Here is a 19690-nt window from a genome sequence, read left to right as displayed (position 1 = left end):
AATATAAATCAATTGTGTCCATTAGGATTTTCTGGAACCCTCATATATGTACGAATCGCCACAGAATTGTAGATGATGCCTAAGTTGGATTTGATATTGGTCCTTGACTGTCCACCGGCTACATGTAAGCCAATCGGCGGTTGTTCAATGTTCCCTTACAATTCACCAAATGTCATTGTTCTCAGCAGAACATCTGTAAAAAATAATACACCCTTGCAGGGCAGTCAGATTGTTTAGGCAGGACGATCACTGGGAAACAAGCGAGGAACGCACGTTCCCATCTATCAGCCAGTGCATGTATTTCAACATTCGTCTAACCTCTATTTTGGAGAAATGCTTGTCCTCTTTATTCTACTAGATTCGTATGTAAATAGTCTCTAAACCAAGCACCGGTGCTCTGTGTAGCCTTCAGTATAGTGCACCTTCCCACCTTCTTATTTTACAATTATCTCCATCTTCCTTTTCTTTGACCGACAACTCTGGCTTTAAATGAAAATTTTAAATTAAGTTACTGTATGTGTTATAATGAGAAATGACAGAGAAAAAGTATTGAACACGCTTACTGAAATGTAATACTTCGTACAAAAGACTTTGTTGGTGATGTCAGCTTCAGCATGCCTCCTGTATGGAGAAACTAGTATAATGCATTGCTCAGTTGTGATTTTGGCCCATTCTTCCACACAAACACTATTCAAATCCTGAAGGTCCCGTGGGCTCCTTCTATGAACTCTGAGCTTTACCGCCTTCAATAAATTATCTACAGCTCAAGTGGTTGGCTTGGCAATTCTTGCAGCTTTAGCTTCTTTCTTTCTTAGAAATCAAATGAGTTTCCTTGGCTGTGTCTTTGGGATCATTGTCCACCCTCGTTTCATCTTCATCATCCTGGTAAATGGCACCAGATTTTTATCACAAAAGTCTCAGTATATTTGTCCATTCATCCTTCCTTCAAATCATATGAAGTTTGCCAGCGCCGTATGCTGAAAAACGGCCCTACACCATGATGTTCCCACCTACAAACTTCACTGTTGTTGGTGTTTTTGGGGTGATTTCCCTATTGGTCTCCAAACATGGTGTGTATTATGGCATCTAAAGAGTTCAATTTTGCTATCATCTGACCAGACTATATTACTATTGTTTTATTTTAAACAATTGTACCTGCTGATTCCAGGCCTTTCTGTAGCTTACCACTGGTAGCCCTTGGCTCTTTGACAACTCTTCTGATAATTCTTTTCACTCCTCTGACTGAAATCTTGTGGTGTGCACCTGGCAATTGCAAATTTATAGTGAAAATATATTGCACTTCCGGATTATTCCTCCAACTGTGCTTACTGGAACCTTCAGTAGCTTAGAATTCTTCTAAAAAAAAATGCCATCAGTATGTTTTGCAACAATAAGGTTATGAAGATTTTGAGACAGCTTTCTGGTTTTACCAATCACAAAGTGTTTCTTGTGTGGCACTTTGGTAATGAGACACCTTTTTATGGGCAATCAGTTGAACCAGCAGATATTTTTTCACTAAGTGGCAGGATTGCTTTCTAATTACTGATAGATTTCAGCTGGTATCATGGCTATACATTGCTTATTGCGCCTCTTTTTTCAGGTGCTCAATACTTTTTCTCTGTGTCACTTCTCATTATTACACAGCTCAATTTATGGACATCTATGGTTATATTTCTTTGCCTGTGAGGATCGGATGGGTTGTTACTGACATCTGGTCAGAAATTCATATCAATAGCACGTTTAGAATTAGATTTACTTAGAAAATTGAGGACATGTTCAATTTTATTTACCCCCCCCTCTATGCCCATAGCATTACCATGCCATTTGACTTGCCAGCCATGATTTCCTCTGCATCAGCATTCTGACAGCATTTTAAGTGTAGGAACATTCTTCTCGTTACTTCCCAGCAAGCACTGCCCCTGTCATTTTATCAATGGCTTATCTGCTCTGACCTGAAAGCCCACCTCTCTGTTATGCCTGTATACAGTTTGCCAGACAGGAGAGCAGGAGCAGACACACCCCTGAGTAAAATCAATTAAAAAAAAGTAATTTGCTTATCCCTGCATCTATAACACTAGATCACGTTGTCTGAAATTACAAAGGCACTTAAGACAATTTTACATAAAGCCTTTGGAATTATCCCCTAACAAACACAGTGAAATATACAGGCATCCTCTGCACACCTGAATAAGAGGGTAGTCATGATCTCGGTCAAGGAAAAATTAAATCCTGTACCTTGACCCAATAGAATGGAACTCTCAATGGACAACATTCTACAGCGCACACTTATATTACCAATCAATAAGCTGTAAACCAAGAGGAGCCGCAGACCAGGTACAATGTGTGTGTCTCCCAGCAATAATAATCTTCTAAGCTAATGTGCATGTATAAAAAGAAAAGGGCTCTTGGCTCATTTCTCATTATTTAAATGCAAAAATATCAATGCAAAGAATAAAAAAAGCAGTACAACAGGCCAGGGATAAGAATCGGCCACGCCAGTGCATACGGTGTTATGGTGCACATTATGAAATCCGACCGGCTACAATGGTGCACCATACATTATTCATTTTCTTAACTTTTGTCTTATTCAACCCAGGTTTGGTAATGGGATTGTCTAGAGTTAGAAAAATACTGTATGTCCGCTTTCATCCAAAAAATCTGCCACAGCTAGTCACAGGTTGGGTGTGGTATTGCAACTGGGCTCCATGATATGAAATAGGGATGAACATGAATATTTTTTAAACAAAACTGCAATTGTCTTCTAATCCCAGACAATCCCTGTAACTTAAAAGGTATTCCCATCTCCAAGATCCTATTCCAATAAGTAGTAGGCGTAATAACATAATATGAACAATGTAGTATAGTTCTCCTGATTAGCTATGTCTCCTACCTCATGTGCAGGGCAGTGCAGTACCTAAGGTACCCATGGTTACCAGCACTAACAGCTGTTACTATATGTGTGGTCGTAACAACAGATGCCTAATGCCACTGCAATGTCCAACATGGGGTATGCAACATAGCTAATCAGGAGAACTATACTATATTACTAACTGGAAGTATTAACAACTATTATTATTAATTATTATTATTACACTTACTACATATTGGTATAGGATATTGGAGATGGGAATACCTCTTTAAGTTTGGTAGATAAATTGCTTATTTTTGCATCATGAAAAATGGTGTGACCGGCTTAGCTGACTGATTCGGATGAATTTGTGCAACTTTATGTTTATACATAAGTTAATACAAAGTATTGCAATTGGCAGAATGAATTATTTATCATCTAACTAATCTCAGGAGAACAGTTTGTGTCTGAAGAGAAAAGTCCGGGATGCTTATTTTATATAAATAAAAGAAATGAAATTTGCTCCCAGGCAGTGAGTAAACTAACAGAATGCTCCGGGGCATCACAGGAGGAATTTCCAGAACATAAAAGTCTGATTAGATTTACATTTTTGGACAATGTGTCAGAATTTGGGTACGGAGATTAGGAAGTATTATTTTAGTGATCGTGTAAGATGGAAACAAATTACAGTTGATGGAGAAGATAACACAGGATGTTCGTTCCAGTTTTCAGCTCGTCTTGGAGAAGTCTCCAATCTATCCTAAGACAGAGATGCGTTATTGAGGAATGAAAATAGATCTCTACTTATGTTACATATATTTTTTTGCCATCACTTTTCTATATTTCTGTAGCGCATCCCATTCTACTTGTGTCATAATTTCATTGTTCTCTCCTTCAAGTCACACATCCAAGCCCTCTTCACGTTCTGCTGCCTCCACCACAAAAATATTTCCTGGATCCGTACATTCCTTTCCCATGAAGCTGCAAAAACCCTAGCGCATGCCCTCATTATCTCCCACCAGGATTATTGCAACCTCCTGCTTTGTGGCCTCCCTTCAAACAGTCTCCAACCCCTTCAATCTATTCTAAACTATGCCGCTCGGCTAATCCACCTGTCCCCCCCCGCTCTGCCCAGACCTCTCCTCTCTGCCAATCCCTTCACCGGTTTTGCATTGCTCAATGACTCCAGTTCAAAACACTAACCATGACCTACAAAGCCATCCACAACCTGTCTCCTCCATACATCGGTGTCCTAGTCTCCTGGTACCTACCTGCACGTAACCTTCGATCCTCACAAGATCTCCACTCCTCCCCTCTTATCTCCTCTTCCCATAATCACATACAAGATTTCTCCCATGCCTCCCCTATACTCTGGAATTCTCTACCCCACCATAGACTGTCACCTACCTTGAAAGCTTCAAAAGGAACCTGAAGACCCACCTCTTCCGACAAGCCTACAACCTGCCGTAACCCTCAGTCCATTTCAGCGCCGCACAACCAGCTCTACCCTCACCTGTGTCCTCATCCCCTGTAGACTCTGAGCCCTCGCGGGCAGGGTCCTCTCTCCTCCTGTAGACTGTGAGCCCTCACCTACTGTGTCCTCATCCCTTGTAGACTGTGAGCCCTCACGAGCAGGGTCCTCTGCTTCTGTAGACTGTGAGCCCTCGCGGGTAGGGTCCTCTCTCCTCCTGTAGACTGTGAGCCCTTGTGGACAGGCTCCTCTCTACTCCTGTAGACTGTGAGCCCTCACCTACTGTGTCCTCATCCCTTGTAGACTGTGAGCCCTCGCGGGCAGGGTCCTCTCTCCTCCTGTAAACTGTGAGCCCTCGCGGGCAGGTTCCTCTCTCATCTTATAGACTGTGAGCCCTCGCGGACAGGGTCCTCTCTCCTCCTGTAAACTGTGAGCCCTCGCAGGCAGGGCCCTCTCTCCTCCTATAGACTGTGAGCCCTCGCGGGCAGGGTCCTCTCTCCTCCTATAGACTGTGAGCCCTCGCAGGTAGGGTCCTCTCTCCTCCTGTAGACTGTGAGCCCTCACCTACTGTGTCCTCATCCCTTGTAGACTGAGCCCTCGCGGGCAGGGTCCTCTCTCCTCCTGTAAACTGTGAGCCCTCGCGGGTAGGGTCCTCTCTCCTCCTGTAGACTGTGAGCCCTCGTGGGCAGGGTCCTCTCTCCTCCTGTAGACTGAGAGCCCTCACCTACTGTGTCCTCATCCCTTGTAGACTGTGAGCCCTCGCGGGCAGGGTCCTCTCTTCTCCTGTAAACTGTGAGCCACCGCGGGCAGGGTCCCAGGGTCCTCTCGCCTTCTGTAGACTGTGAGCCCTCGCGGGCAGGATCCCAGGGTCCTCTCGCCTTCTGTAGACTGTGAGCCCTCGCGGGCAGGGTCCCAGGGTCCTCTCGCCTTCTGTAGACTGTGAGCCCTCGCGGGCAGGATCCCAGGGTCCTCTCGCCTTCTGTAGACTGTGAGCCCTCGCGGGCAGGATCCCAGGGTCCTCTTGCCTTCTGTAGACTGTGAGCCCTCGCGGGCAGGATCCCAGGGTCCTCTCGCCTTCTGTAGACTGTGAGCCCTCGCGGGCAGGATCCCAGGGTCCTCTCGCCTTCTGTACCAGTCTGTGCCTTGTATGGTTTATGATTATTGTACTTGTCCGTAGTATGTATACCCCTTTCACATGTAAAGCGCCATGGAATAAATGGTGCTTTAATAATAATAATTGTTCAAATGTCTGCAAAAGCTGAAATACAGGTAGTCATAACTATTTGTAGTGTAACAGGCATGTAAATCTGCAGAGTCACAATAATTAATCCTTAATGAGTGGTGGTGGCAATTTTTATAATAGTTACAAAGCATTTATCACATGTAGGAGACAATGTGGCTGAGAAACGGTTATAATTGTAGGGAGGTCGCCAAGTCTCTGCTGTTATTGAAACACTAATTTAAAGAAGACTTGTCAACAGGTCGAAATTGGGCAGTTTTTGCTCTTACTGTATTTTAATGTTTATACTCCAGGGAGCAGCGAGTTTTTGTTTTTTTTTTTTAAATCCGCCATATGATTCCAAAAATATTGGCCTTTTAATGTTCTGGACTTAAGGAGCGTGTCTCACAAGGTAATTATGTAGAGGAGACTAAAAATACGCGCCCGAGAATCCTGTGAACCACGCCCCCTTAATAAAGACCATAAAAATTAACACTAAGTAGAAAAAAGCTTATATCTTTGGAACAGTACGACAGATTTGGAAAAAAAACAATCCAACAGAATACTCAGGTGAAGAATTGCAATATAAGAGCAAAAACTGGCTACTTTTGACTTGGTGATCGGTTTCCTTTAAAGAGGACCAACCACCAGGATTTTGAGATATAAACTAAAGCCAGTGCTATACTGGCGCTATCAGGCTGATTCTATACATACAGTGCTATACTGGCACTATCAGGCTGATTCTATACATACAGTGCTATACTGGCGCTGTCAGGCTGATTCTATACATACAGTGCTATACTGGCACTATCAGGCTGATTCTATACATACAGTGCTATACTGGCACTATCAGGCTGATTCTATACATACAGTGCTATACTGGCACTATCAGGCTGATTCTATACATACAGTGCTATACTGGCACTATCAGGCTGATTCTATACATACAGTGCTATACTGGCACTATCAGGCTGATTCTATACATACAGTGCTATACTGGCGCTATCAGGCTGATTCTATACATACAGTGCTATACTGGCGCTATCAGGCTGATTCTATACATACAGTGCTATACTGGCGCTATCAGGCTGATTCTATACATACAGTGCTATACTGGCACTATCAGGCTGATTCTATACATACAGTGCTATACTGGCACTATCAGGCTGATTCTATACATACAGTGCTATACTGGCACTATCAGGCTGATTCTATACATACAGTGCTATACTGGCACTGTCAGGCTGATTCTATACATACAGTGCTATACTGGTGTTATCAGGCTGATTCAATACATATAGTGCTATACTGGCGCTATCAGGCTGATTCTATACATACAGTGCTATACTGGCACTATCAGGCTGATTCTATACATACAGTGCTATACTGGCGCTATAAGGCTGATTCTATACATACAGTGCTATACTGGCGCTATCAGGCTGATTCTATACATACAGTGCTATACTGGCGCTATCAGGCTGATTCTATACATACAGTGCTATACTGGCGCTATCAGGCTGATTCTATACATGCAGTGCTATACTGGCACTATCAGGCTGATTCTATACATACAGTGCTATACTGGCGCTATCAGGCTGATTCTATACATACAGTGCTATACTGGCGCTATCAGGCTGATTCTATACATGCAGTGCTATAGTGGCACTAGCAGGCTAATTCTATACATACCCCTAGTGGTCAGCTCGGATGTATAGATTTTGAAACCCAAGAAAGTAAAGTTTATAAAACTGTCAGCTTATTGAGTGACAGCAGCTGAGGATCAGATAATATCTTGGGGGGGTATTCAGAGTTATTCCCTCCGTTAGAATTAGCATAAGTATTATACAAACTATTAGCTTAGCCCCGCCCCTTCTGGTCACATGGGTATGACCTCACATAGGTCCTGCAACAGAAAAAGTGAATCATTTGTATAATACTTATGCTAATTCTAACAGAGGGAGGGGATAACTCTGAATACCCTCCCAGATATTATCTGATGCTCAGCTGCTGTCATTCAAGAAGCTGCTGATTTTATAAACTTTACTTTAGTTGTTAGCTCGGATGTATAGGTTTTGAAACCCAAGAAAGTAATGAATAGAATCAGCCTGATAGTGCCAGTATAGCACTGTATGTATAGAATCAGCCTGATAGCGCCAGTATAGCACTGTATGTATAGAATAAGCCTGATAGCGCCAGTATAGCACTGTATGTATAGAATCAGCCTGATAGTGCCAGTATAGCACTGTATGTATAGAATCAGCCTCATAGTGCCAGTATAGCACTGTATGTATAGTTAGCCTGATAGCGCCAGTATAGCACTGTATGTATAGAATCAGCCTGATAGCGCCAGTATAGCACTGTATGTATAGAATCAGCCTGATAGCGCCAGTATAGCACTGTATGTATAGAATAAGCCTGATAGTGCCAGTATAGCACTGTATGTATAGAATAAGCCTGATAGCGCCAGTATAGCACTGTATGTATAGAATCAGCCTGATAGCGCCAGTATAGCACTGTATGTATAGAATCAGCCTGATAGTGCCAGTATAGCACTGTATGTACAGAATCAGCCTGATAGTGCCAGTATAGCACTGTATGTATAGAATCAGCCTGATAGCGCCAGTATAGCACTGTATGTATAGAATCAGCCTGATAGCGCCAGTATAGCACTGTGTATATAGAATCAGCCTTATAGTGCCAGTATAGCACTGTATGTATAGAATCAGCCTGATGGCGCCAGTATAGCACTGTATGTATAGAGTCAGCCTGATAGTGCCAGTATAGCACTGTATGTATAGAATCAGCCTGATAGTGCCAGTATAGCACTGTATGTATAGAATCAGCCTGATAGTGCCAGTATAGCACTGTATGTATAGAATCAGCCTGATAGCGCCAGTATAGCACTGTATGTATAGAATCAGCCTGATAGTGACAGTATAGCATTGTATGTATAGAGTCAGCCTGATAGTGCCAGTATAGCACCGTATGTATAGAATCAGCCTGATAGTGCCAGTATAGCACTGTATGTATAGAATCAGCCTGATAGTGCCAGTATAGCACTGTATGTATAGAGTCAGCCTGATAGCGCCAGTATAGCACTGTATGTATAGAATCAGCCTGATAGTGCCAGTATAGCACTGTATGTATAGAGTCAGCCTGATAGTGCCAGTATAGCACCGTATGTATAGAATCAGCATGATAGCGCCAGTATAGCACTGGCTTTAGTTTATATAGGAAAATCCTGGTGGTTGGTCCTCTTTAAGTACAGGTGATAACCATCTACATTGCAAAAAGTGTCAAAGTGGTATTTCCCCTTACCACCTACCATGATGGCTTATAACTACCCCAAGATCATGGCTTTATGTCTCCGGTGCAGAATTTTTCATCCAGCGCCTCCGATCACCCACTTACAACAGCAGCACGCACTTCACATCCCAAGTTAGTTAATGTGCTTTCCCAATTAGCTGTTTTGTTGTTACGGCCATGAAGATTATTTATAAAGCTTTCCAATTAGGAAATCACCTATGCCTGTTACATAAAAGCATTAGAGAACGGTGCCTTTACAAAGTCTATAAAATGTCCTTGCTGATATTAGCAATTTAACAGGAGCCCGGCTACGTGACCAACAGACCAATCGTTAAAAATGGTTGTTTTAAAAAAAACTTGCGGCATTTCTGTGTGTCACTGGAGAGCCGGGCAAATAAAGATAGTGAGAAATGCTCCGAGCAGAGATCTTCACTGGTAACTGAGCCGGAACAGAACAGATCTGAAATACGGACATCAATACAAACCCTTCCCAAGACTGCAATTCTTCCCATGCATTACTGTCGGCCCGCGCTCAAAGCATTAGGTCTCTGTCTTTTAAACATCACAAAAAGCATCATTTATCTGGGGAGGCGTTACATATATCTGGAGATGGGAAACTTTCATTTAACTGAAGAACCATCCACAGTAATAAAGTCTTTAATACATTTCCAGCCTCGTAGCGGCAAACTTTAAGAAGCGCTTTCACACCAACTCCTGCCTGCAGATAATGGGACTTGTATTAGAGAAAATCCCATACCCTACGACCAATCATATGGTACGTGCCCACAATCAGGACCCGCTCCATCCTGGACGTGGTGGGTCCTGACCTGCGGGGCCATGAGTCTCCTCCGCAGGAGACCGCAGCTGTTTGTGCCTACAATCTAGGCTTGGGCAGTTGTGGTCTCTTGCTGTGTCCTCCCTGCAAAGAGCACTTGTGTTTCAGCAGGAAAGAATTGACATGCTGCGGCTCAGGAAGCTGCACTGCAGGTCAGTTTTCGCCGCAGGAAAAAAAAAAAAAAAAAAAAAAGAATAGTGGGTATGGGATTTCTAGAAATCTCATCCACTGTGCTTCTACTGTACAACGCAGCTTTTTGGACGCAGGGAAAACAGTATCCAAAATGGTGTGAAACCACCAGAGGGATTTAGCTCAACGAGTTAGGGACGTTCCAGAAGGTATTGTGGATGCACTTCTTCTGTGATGTTAAAGACCAGAGTATTGTTCCTTCTCGTTGACTGAGATCCTTCCGGTGGAGAAGTGATGCTACAATACTTGGTAATGTATTGATGTTGATTTCTCTATGTACTAAGATTTACATTAATTTAATCAATAGAACAGGGTAATATTGTTTCTGCCATTCCATAATTGAACATTATCCTGATGCAAGCTCAATAAAATGTTACATTATTGTTTTACCATAAAACTGTATTCATTGTGCCTAATTTGTATATTAGTGAGCGCTACGTAAGGGCGTATCCGCCCTGTCACTTTGACGAGGTAGGAGAGGTATGCAGCCTTGTTGGTAATCAATGGGCACCGGACCACAGGCCTGCAAATCTCCTCCTACCTATAGTTGTGGCACAATCATAGATGCATCTACTAATCAGAAGATGCGTCAGTGATGAGGACAGGTAAGAGGTTTGCAGGGCTGTGGACGACTGACGTGGCCCCTGGATGATGATCCTGGAAATCTTTTTGCACAACTATCCGTGTTGCTTTGATTACATCACTATATACATAGGGTGGTCTCATGGAGATGGTTGCCTGATGATCAGCTGATTATCTGGCCTTGGTTTCCAATATCCCTAGTGATCAGCAGCCAGAGAGGAGGGACAATGCTTCAGCCATAACTTTCCCCAGCACTGGCTATAATCCATCATGGGGGATGGGACCACTTCTATGACATTTACTTGCCCTAAAATGACAAATGGAAATAACCTGTCAACCCTTTATAGTCATTTTTGCAAAGTACTGACCCGGATATTAAAGGGGTTCTCCCGGAATTTGCTAAAACTACCGGCGATGGGCAGGACATAGTGTAAAAGAAGCATTAGTCACCTGTTTAATCCTCCGCCATTTAGCACTGACATCATAAACATGACCGAGGAAGTCAATCAATGACCTTAGTGGTCACGTACTATAAAGGCAGAATAGTCGCGGAGGCCGGTGATTGGCTGCAACGGTGACAGGAATGATAGAAGTGTTATCACTAGTGCTTGACATGGCGTTACTCGATCGAGCATCTGAGCTTGAAAATGCTCGAATTTCCTATTGACTTCCATTATATTCGATACTGGAGTGGAGTCGAAGCACCCCAATGCTCGGTCGCGTAACAAGCAGTGGCGCACAATTGCTCATCAGTAGTTATTAGCACTTGACTGATGGGGACCACGAGAGCAGCAGACATACAGTGGAGAATGCTTATTCTACTATTTTATAAAAATTCCCGCCATAATCCTGAAAATCCAGGATATGCTGTTTTTCTAAAAGGGGTTTATTGGAAAGGAATTTTGGATCGTTTTATAGACACTATGGGATATGTGACCAAAACATGCGTAAGAACGGAAAATTGTATCGAGCTGAAGACTCTTAGAGCTGAATGTTGCGGTTTCTTCTACAATTTTTGCTTTCGAGATTTGCTGGACGATTTGAGGTTTGCCCTGTCCTAAACTGGATGCATCATGTACATTTAGCCAAGGGATTGTCTATGGGACACAACAGAAAACACCACATTATTGTGCAATTGACATCGCCGTGTTGCTGTAATATAATGATAAAAAAGCAACAATAACATCCCTTGTGTGTCCCGACGAGCACAAAAAAACAGGAGTTGCACAAGCGTAAATGCCAGCGCAGCAACCCTCATGTGCAATCTGTCAGCGCGTCACAGTTGGAGTTTTTCCGAAAACTTTTCCTTATTCCATATCGGATGGTATCAACAGTAACAATGTGTTGTTACAGTGCAACATTTCCTCATAATCCCCTAAAGTCCACAGTTAGGAAGTAGGGCAGCAAAAAAGTTGCGATCTGTTAAATGAGGGCAGGTTTTATTGTTGCTCCAGCATCAGAAGAAACAAATGATGTGTCAGCCCTGAAGGTCGCAGAAGAAATGTAAAGGGACCGTCACTGCCTGAGGAGCTCACATAGGTGGCTACGATTCCTCCACACTTTCTTCTTGCGGTTGGATACATGACCCCTGAGGGCAGAAACGCCGCATGTTTTATTGGGAGACTTACGCTACAATAACATGTGCACCGATTTAGCATTCGCAGCGTCCTGTGTGCTGTCCTACTTTCTGGATCTTATTTGATCTGGTGGGACTAGCACCAAACTCTACATAAGGAGTACAAGAGGGTTCTGGCTAAACAATACATCAGGGGTTGTCCACTACTATTACACTGATGGCCTTTCCTTAGGACGTCTGATCGTTTGTGGTCCGACACCCGCACCCCCGCCGATCAGCTGTTCTCTATCCCGGCGGTGGCAGCCAGAAATGCTCAGTTCTGGAGCTGCTCCGTCTTCTGATAGTGGCTACAGCCGGGTACTGCACATCTGCCTGCCATTCTAATCAATAGGAGGTGGTTGTGCAGTATCCGGCCATCATCAGAAGATGGAGCAGCACTGGAACTGAGCATTTCCAGCTGCCGGCGCCGAGAAAAGCTGATCGGTGGGGGTGCCAGGTGTCGGACCCCGGCTGATCAGACATCGATGACCTATCCTAAGGATAGGCCATCAATGTCAAAGTAGTGGACAACCCCTTTAAGTGTAAAACACATTTCAGTTCCAATTCTGACTACGGAACAGAATATCTGTCTCGTGGTAATGTACAAGAAGCAATTTGTCTTATTTTATGCAAACGGTCACTGCTTAGCGCTAAGGATACGAGATTGAAAAAATTAAATCAAACAAAAATATTTCAAAAAGATCAAAAGTCATACAAGCATTTACTACCATAGACCTGAGCCTTTCAGAGTTGAGAGAAAACATGTGCAGGATTTACCCCTGCACCCGGTGAGAACCAGGCCACAGTCCTGCAAACTTCCTCGGCCGGCATCTCCTGATTACTATCACGATGTCCGATTGTGGCGCAGTGACACCCAAATGATGTCACATCAAGCCTAGTGACTAGACATCATGCAAAATTATAGCGTTGCAGTGGCTCAGTAATAAGAGCTGGGCAGGATGTCGGCATTCATGCGCAGGCCGAGGACACTGGCTGGACCCTGGCCCGGCTGCCAAAGAGTACAACCTGAATGTTGGACCAAGGTTCTGCAATTATTTTTGCTCAACTCTAGTATTTTTTTCCAGTCATTGCAAACTTTCAGATCCATCAATGCCCTGAAAGTAGCTGTCATGCAGGATGGGAGCTTAGTTTAGCAGAAATGAGGGCTGCACATGTTTAGGAGAGCGGAGATCTAAGTATTCTTACCTTTGCCCTTCCTGTACTCTGCAGGATGTGCACCAGGGCACAAGCCATCTCCTCCTTGTTGCGGACACTGATCACTGGCTCCAGAACAGAACACAGCATAGTGTAGTTCACGGTAATAAATTCGGCAAACTCCTTGTACTGCTCCATAGGCAGAATGGTGATGGTCTGATATCGGGACTTGATCCGGATAGAAGGTCCCACGGTTTTGCCTTTGTTTATGGTCGGTGTGCTTACTGGGTACCACTTCTCTACAAACTGTCTGCCCGTCACACTTGCCATAGGAATGTTCACTAACCCCACATAATTGTTCTTATCCTTCTTCTTTTTCTTCTCCACGTCCTTGTAGATGTGCACAGTGATATTGTGGAGAGGGGGCAAACCATAAAACTCAAAGTGCTCCCCCCAAAAGATATTGTCTGCCTTAGTTTTGCTTGTGGTGCGTGCAAACAGTGTATCGTCCAGACAAAGCTCACAAAAATACTTCTTTTTGGGGGCCAAGTCCTTGGCCTCGATGATCCACAGGCGCAATACATTTTCTGCCCGGCGGCAATTGTCCTACAAGAGGGAGAAGAGATTAGAACATTTTCTGGCCCTTTTAATTTTTCCACTGCCTTTACATCAAGCACAAGCCGTCTTGTTCCAGGCGGAACACAGGGTTCATGGGTCGGCCTGGGCCCGTGATATCCCAATATAGGCTGATTCCCACCACATTATAGAGCGTGCATTTCACATGCGTAGTTTGTCTACAAGCCTCTGCCTGACTGCACGTCTTGTCCCCGGAACGAAGAGCATTGGATATGCCTGTGATGCTGCTGGTTCAGATTACGAGAGCCACTATAAGGCTGGGACTTGCAAAATATATTTCGGATGTCCCAGTACAGCTGAAAAAATTGTTAGCTTGAAAAATCCTTAAGGCTATGTGCGCACTGGGAAATGGAATTTTCTTGAGAAAGTTCCGCATGCTCTCAAAGATTACCGCACCCGCGGTAAAAAACCGCGGCAAACCGCACCCGAAAACCGCATGCGGTTTGCTGCGGTTTCACCGCGGTATTGTTCACGGTATTGCCGCGGTTTTGCCGCGTGCGGGTTGGGATGTGCTTTATTGCATTCAATGCAATAAAGCACATTGAAAAAAAAAAAAAGTCATTTAATTCTGAGATAGTAGATAGATAGATAGAGGGATAGATAGAGGGATAGATAGAGGGATAGATAGAGGGATAGATAGAGGGATAGATAGATAGATAGATAGAGGGATAGATAGATAGATAGAGGGATAGATAGATAGATAGATAGATAGATAGAGGGATAGATAGATAGATAGATAGAGGGATAGATAGATAGATAGAGGGATAGATAGATAGATAGAGGGATAGATAGATAGATAGAGGGATAGATAGATAGATAGAGGGATAGATAGATAGATAGAGGGATAGATAGATAGAGGGATAGATAGATAGATAGATAGAGGGATAGATAGATAGATAGATAGAGGGATAGATAGATAGATAGAGGGATAGATAGATAGAGGGATAGATAGATAGATAGAGGGATAGATAGATAGAGGGATAGATAGATTGATAGAGGGATAGATAGATAGATAGAGGGATAGATAGATAGATAGAGGGATAGATAGATAGATAGATAGAGGGATAGATAGATAGATAGAGGGATAGATAGATAGATAGAGGGATAGATAGATAGATAGAGGGATAGATAGATAGATAGAGGGATAGATAGATAGATAGAGGGATAGATAGATAGATAGAGGGATAGATAGATAGATAGAGGGATAGATAGATAGATAGAGGGATAGATAGATAGATAGAGGGATAGATAGATAGATAGAGGGATAGATAGATAGATAGATAGAGGGATAGATAGATAGATAGAGGGATAGATAGATAGATAGATAGATAGATAGATAGATAGATGGATAGATAGATAGATAGAGGGATAGATAGATAGATAGAGGGATAGATAGATAGATAGAGGGATAGATAGATAGATAGAGGGATGGATAGATAGAGGGATAGATAGATAGATAGAGGGATAGATAGATAGAGGGATAGATAGATAGAGGGATAGATAGATAGAGGGATAGATAGACAGAGGGATAGATAGACAGAGGGATAGATAGACAGAGGGATAGATAGACAGAGGGATAGATAGACAGAGGGATAGATAGACAGAGGGATAGATAGACAGAGGGATAGATAGACAGAGGGATAGATAGACAGAGGGATAGATAGACAGAGGGATAGACAGAGGGATAGACAGAGGGATAGACAGAGGGATAGACAGAGGGATAGACAGAGGGATAGATAGAGGGATAGATAGAGGGATAGATAGAGGGATAGATAGAGGGATAGATAGAGGGATAGATAGAGGGATAGATAGAGGGATAGATAGAGGGATAGATAGAGGGATAGATAGAGGGATAGAGGGATAGATAGAGGGATAGATAGAGGGATAGATAGAGGGATAGATAGATAGAGGGATAGATAGATAGAGGGATAGATAGATAGAGGGATAGAGGGATAGATAGAGGGATAGATAGACACAAGAATAGATAGAGGGATAGATAGATAGATAGATAGAGGGATAGATAGAGGGATAGATAGACACAAGAATAGATAGAGGGATAGATAGATAGAGGGATAGATAGATAGATAGAGGGATAGATAGATAGATAGAGGGATAGATAGATAGATAGAGGGATAGATAGATAGATAGAGGGATAGATAGAGGGATAGATAGATAGAGGGATAGATAGATAGATAGATAGAGGGATAGATAGACAGAGGGATAGATAGACAGAGGGATAGATAGACAGAGGGATAGACAGAGGGATAGACAGAGGGATAGACAGAGGGATAGACAGAGGGATAGACAGAGGGATAGACAGAGGGATAGACAGAGGGATAGACAGAGGGATAGACAGAGGGATAGACAGAGGGATAGACAGAGGGATAGACAGAGGGATAGATAGAGGGATAGATAGAGGGATAGATAGAGGGATAGATAGAGGGATAGATAGAGGGATAGATAGAGGGATAGATAGAGGGATAGATAGAGGGATAGATAGAGGGATAGATAGAGGGATAGATAGATAGATAGATAGAGGGATAGATAGACAGATAGATAGAGGGATAGATAGACACAAGAATAGATAGAGGGATAGATAGATAGATAGAGGGATAGATAGATAGATAGAGGGATAGATAGATAGATAGAGGGATAGATAGATAGATAGATAGAGGGATAGATAGATAGAGGGATAGATAGATAGAGGGATAGATAGATAGAGGGATAGATAGATAGAGGGATAGACAGAGGGATAGACAGAGGGATAGACAGAGGGATAGACAGAGGGATAGACAGAGGGATAGACAGAGGGATAGACAGAGGGATAGACAGAGGGATAGATAGAGGGATAGATAGAGGGATAGATAGAGGGATAGATAGAGGGATAGATAGAGGGATAGATAGAGGGATAGATAGAGGGATAGATAGAGGGATAGATAGAGGGATAGATAGAGGGATAGATAGAGGGATAGATAGAGGGATAGAGGGATAGATAGAGGGATAGAGGGATAGATAGAGGGATAGATAGATAGATAGATAGATAGATAGATAGATAGATAGATAGATAGATAGATAGAGGACAGATCGCTGCATTTCTCACGGTTGGTAGTGAGTTCACATTACCGACCGTGGGAAATGACCGGTAATTACCTCTGCTGTCTGCTGCATTCATTCAGCGCTGTGTCTGTGACAGTCGCGGCTGGATGTAAGCAGCGCAGGACCTGTGGATTACGCCGGAGCTTTGGTGCAGGAGGGGTTAATAAAATGGTGAACGAGGCTTGTTTGTTTTATTTAAAATAAAGGATTTTTCGGTGTCTGTGTTTTTTCACTTTACTTACGGGTTGATCATGTCAGCTGTCTCATAGACGCTGACATGATCAAGCCTGGAGTTAATGGCGGTGATCCACCACCATTAACCCCTTGTATTACCCTGCTGCCACTGCTACACGGCGGCAGGAAGAGCCGGGGACACTCCGGTGCTGCCGCATAATGCATGTGACAGTCCCGGGGCAGCTGCGGCTGATATTCTCGGCTGCGGGAGGTGGGAGTGAGGCAGGGGACATTAACCCTGCCCCTCTCCCTCCCCAGCCTGAGAATACCGGGCCGCCGCTGTGTGCTTACCTCGGCTGGACGGTAAATATACAGCGGAGCGCACGTTCTTTGTTTTCTATATTTCCGTTTTCTTTCTATGTGTATTCTATGTGTCTGTGTCTGTGTTCTATGTCTGTGTGTGTCTGTGTGTGAGTGTGATCTGTGTGTGATTACTCTCTGCACGGCTTCCTCTTCCTGTAATGACATCACTTCCCTGCAAAACCGCAGACAGGCGATGTACATTACCGGAGGTAAACCGCGACGTGCGGAAAAGAATTGACATGCAATTGTTTTTGCTGCGGGAATCCCGCAGCAAAACATGCAGCTGTCAAATTCCGCCCAGTGCGCACAGGATTTTTTTTGCCCATAGGTTTTGCTGGTGATTCACTGCAGAGATGTTATGAACATTTTCTGCAGCGAAACATGCAGCAAAACCGCAAAAAATCCGCGGCAAAATCCGGTAAGTGCGCACATAGCCTAAAGGGGTTTTTCCAAAATCAAAAAATATCATGCTCTAAGCACAGAACATGGGATAATTTGCCAACTACTGCAGGTCTGACTGGTGGGACCTCCTGCCGTACTGAGAATATGGCTTGGGAACCACAAAACCGGGGCTGTGCAAAGTCCAGTCATGCTTTCTTGGCCTCCACGCCATTCATTAACTATGAGACTGCTGAAGAAGGCAGAGTACCAGTTTAAAGGAGTTGTCCGACAAACTCAAAACATTTTGGTAAGCTAATCTGTGCTGTATTGTCATATAAAACACCCCTACATTGTTATTTTTTGTTTTCTAACTTTTGTTCCTCTTGAATTCACCCTTTATTCTCTGCAGCTTCTTGTTTACATTCAGCTCCAGCAAACATGATAACTTCCTGTGCAAAACCTCAGTCAGAGCTGGCACCGCCCGCCCCAGTGTCCAGGCTCGCCCCCTGCCTGCCCTCACTGTCCAGCCTCGCCCCCTGCCCGCCCACTGCACACACATTCCCTGTCAGTATTCTGCCCCAGCACTGACCTGTTATCACTACCGCATTGCAAATAACAGCCCCACATCGGGCTCTGCACCCCACACCACATCGGGCTCTGCACCCCACACCACATCGGGCTCTGCACCCCACACCACATCGGGCTCTGCACCCCAAACGCACACATATGGCTCTGCACCCCATACGCACACCTATGGGTCTGCACCCCACATGCACACATATGGCTCTGCACTCCACACGCACACATATGGCTCTGCACCCCACACACATGGCTCTGCACCGCACGCACACACGGCGCTCTGTACCGACCCCCCTACCCCCATAGGGAACACATGTAGGGAGTACATACTCACCCGTCCCCGGTCCCCGCCGCTCCTGCACGTTCGCACGCTGTCTGTGCTCTGGACATATCAGCACAGTAGTGACGTCACCGCTGTGCTGAAGAGAGCACAGACAGCCGGTCAGTGATGAGAAGCAGCGCTGCGCTCCCTCTCATCAGCGCTTTCAAATGTACTGGCATCTGTGATCTGTGATGCCGGTATATTTGAATGTGTGATCCTGAGCAGGGGCCCGATGCTGACGCTGACACCGCTGCAGCCGCCGCCAGGCCCCTCCCCCAGGTCACAGACCACAGCAGTGCAGGGGGAGGTTGCAGGGAGAGTAAGGGGTGCGGGGAAATGTGTAGGAGGGTGAAGGGAAGGGGGGCGGGGCTCACTGCACTGTACCCGCCCAGCAGGGAGGCGACATGCTGTTCCAGATTTGCATGTCAGCATGGTCCTGCCCATGTTGATATGAAATGACCGGAAGCAGCAAAAATCGCGGCAGGAGCGGTCACATGACCACTCTGAGCCGGGGGAGAGGGGCTGACAGCAGGGCAGGTAAGTGGTCACTATCTACTTACCTGCCCCAATGTAGCCCAATAGGGAAATAATAAAAAAAAGTCAAAAGAAGCTGGATAACCCCCTTAATTGCTTGGCCTCCTCTCCATTCACTGACTATGAGACTGTCGGAGAGCGCAGAGTACCAGTGTTGCAATTGCTAGGCCTCCTCTCCATTCATTAACTATGAGACTGCTGGAGAAGGTGGAGTACCAGTGTTGCAATTGCTTGGCCTCTTCTGCATTCATTGAGTATGAGACTGCTGAAGAAGGCAGAGTACCAGTTTAATTGCTTGGCCTCCTCTGCATTCATTGAGTATGAGACTGCTGAAGAAGGCAGAGTACCAGTTTAATTGCTTGGCCTCCTCTCCATTCACTGACTA

The 19690-nt window shown here is 44.4% G+C and overlaps 1 protein-coding gene across 8 annotated transcripts in view; it reads right to left on the bottom strand.

Annotated features, from left to right (window-relative positions):
- The window catches only part of RASAL2 (RAS protein activator like 2), a 272881-nt gene that overhangs the window by 34992 nt on the left and 218199 nt on the right, over positions 1 to 19690 (bottom strand). For all 8 annotated transcript variants that reach the window (XM_075320621.1, XM_075320623.1, XM_075320625.1 and 5 more), the window contains one exon: positions 13272 to 13826. In XM_075320621.1, the coding sequence (XP_075176736.1) occupies positions 13272 to 13826 (555 nt within the window). The remainder of the gene's footprint in view (positions 1 to 13271; positions 13827 to 19690) is intronic.

The sequence above is a fragment of the Anomaloglossus baeobatrachus genome, chromosome 8 (genome assembly GCF_048569485.1).
Source record: "Anomaloglossus baeobatrachus isolate aAnoBae1 chromosome 8, aAnoBae1.hap1, whole genome shotgun sequence".
NCBI classification, from domain to species: domain Eukaryota; kingdom Metazoa; phylum Chordata; class Amphibia; order Anura; family Aromobatidae; genus Anomaloglossus; species Anomaloglossus baeobatrachus.
This window is presented reverse-complemented; position numbering and strand designations above follow the sequence as displayed.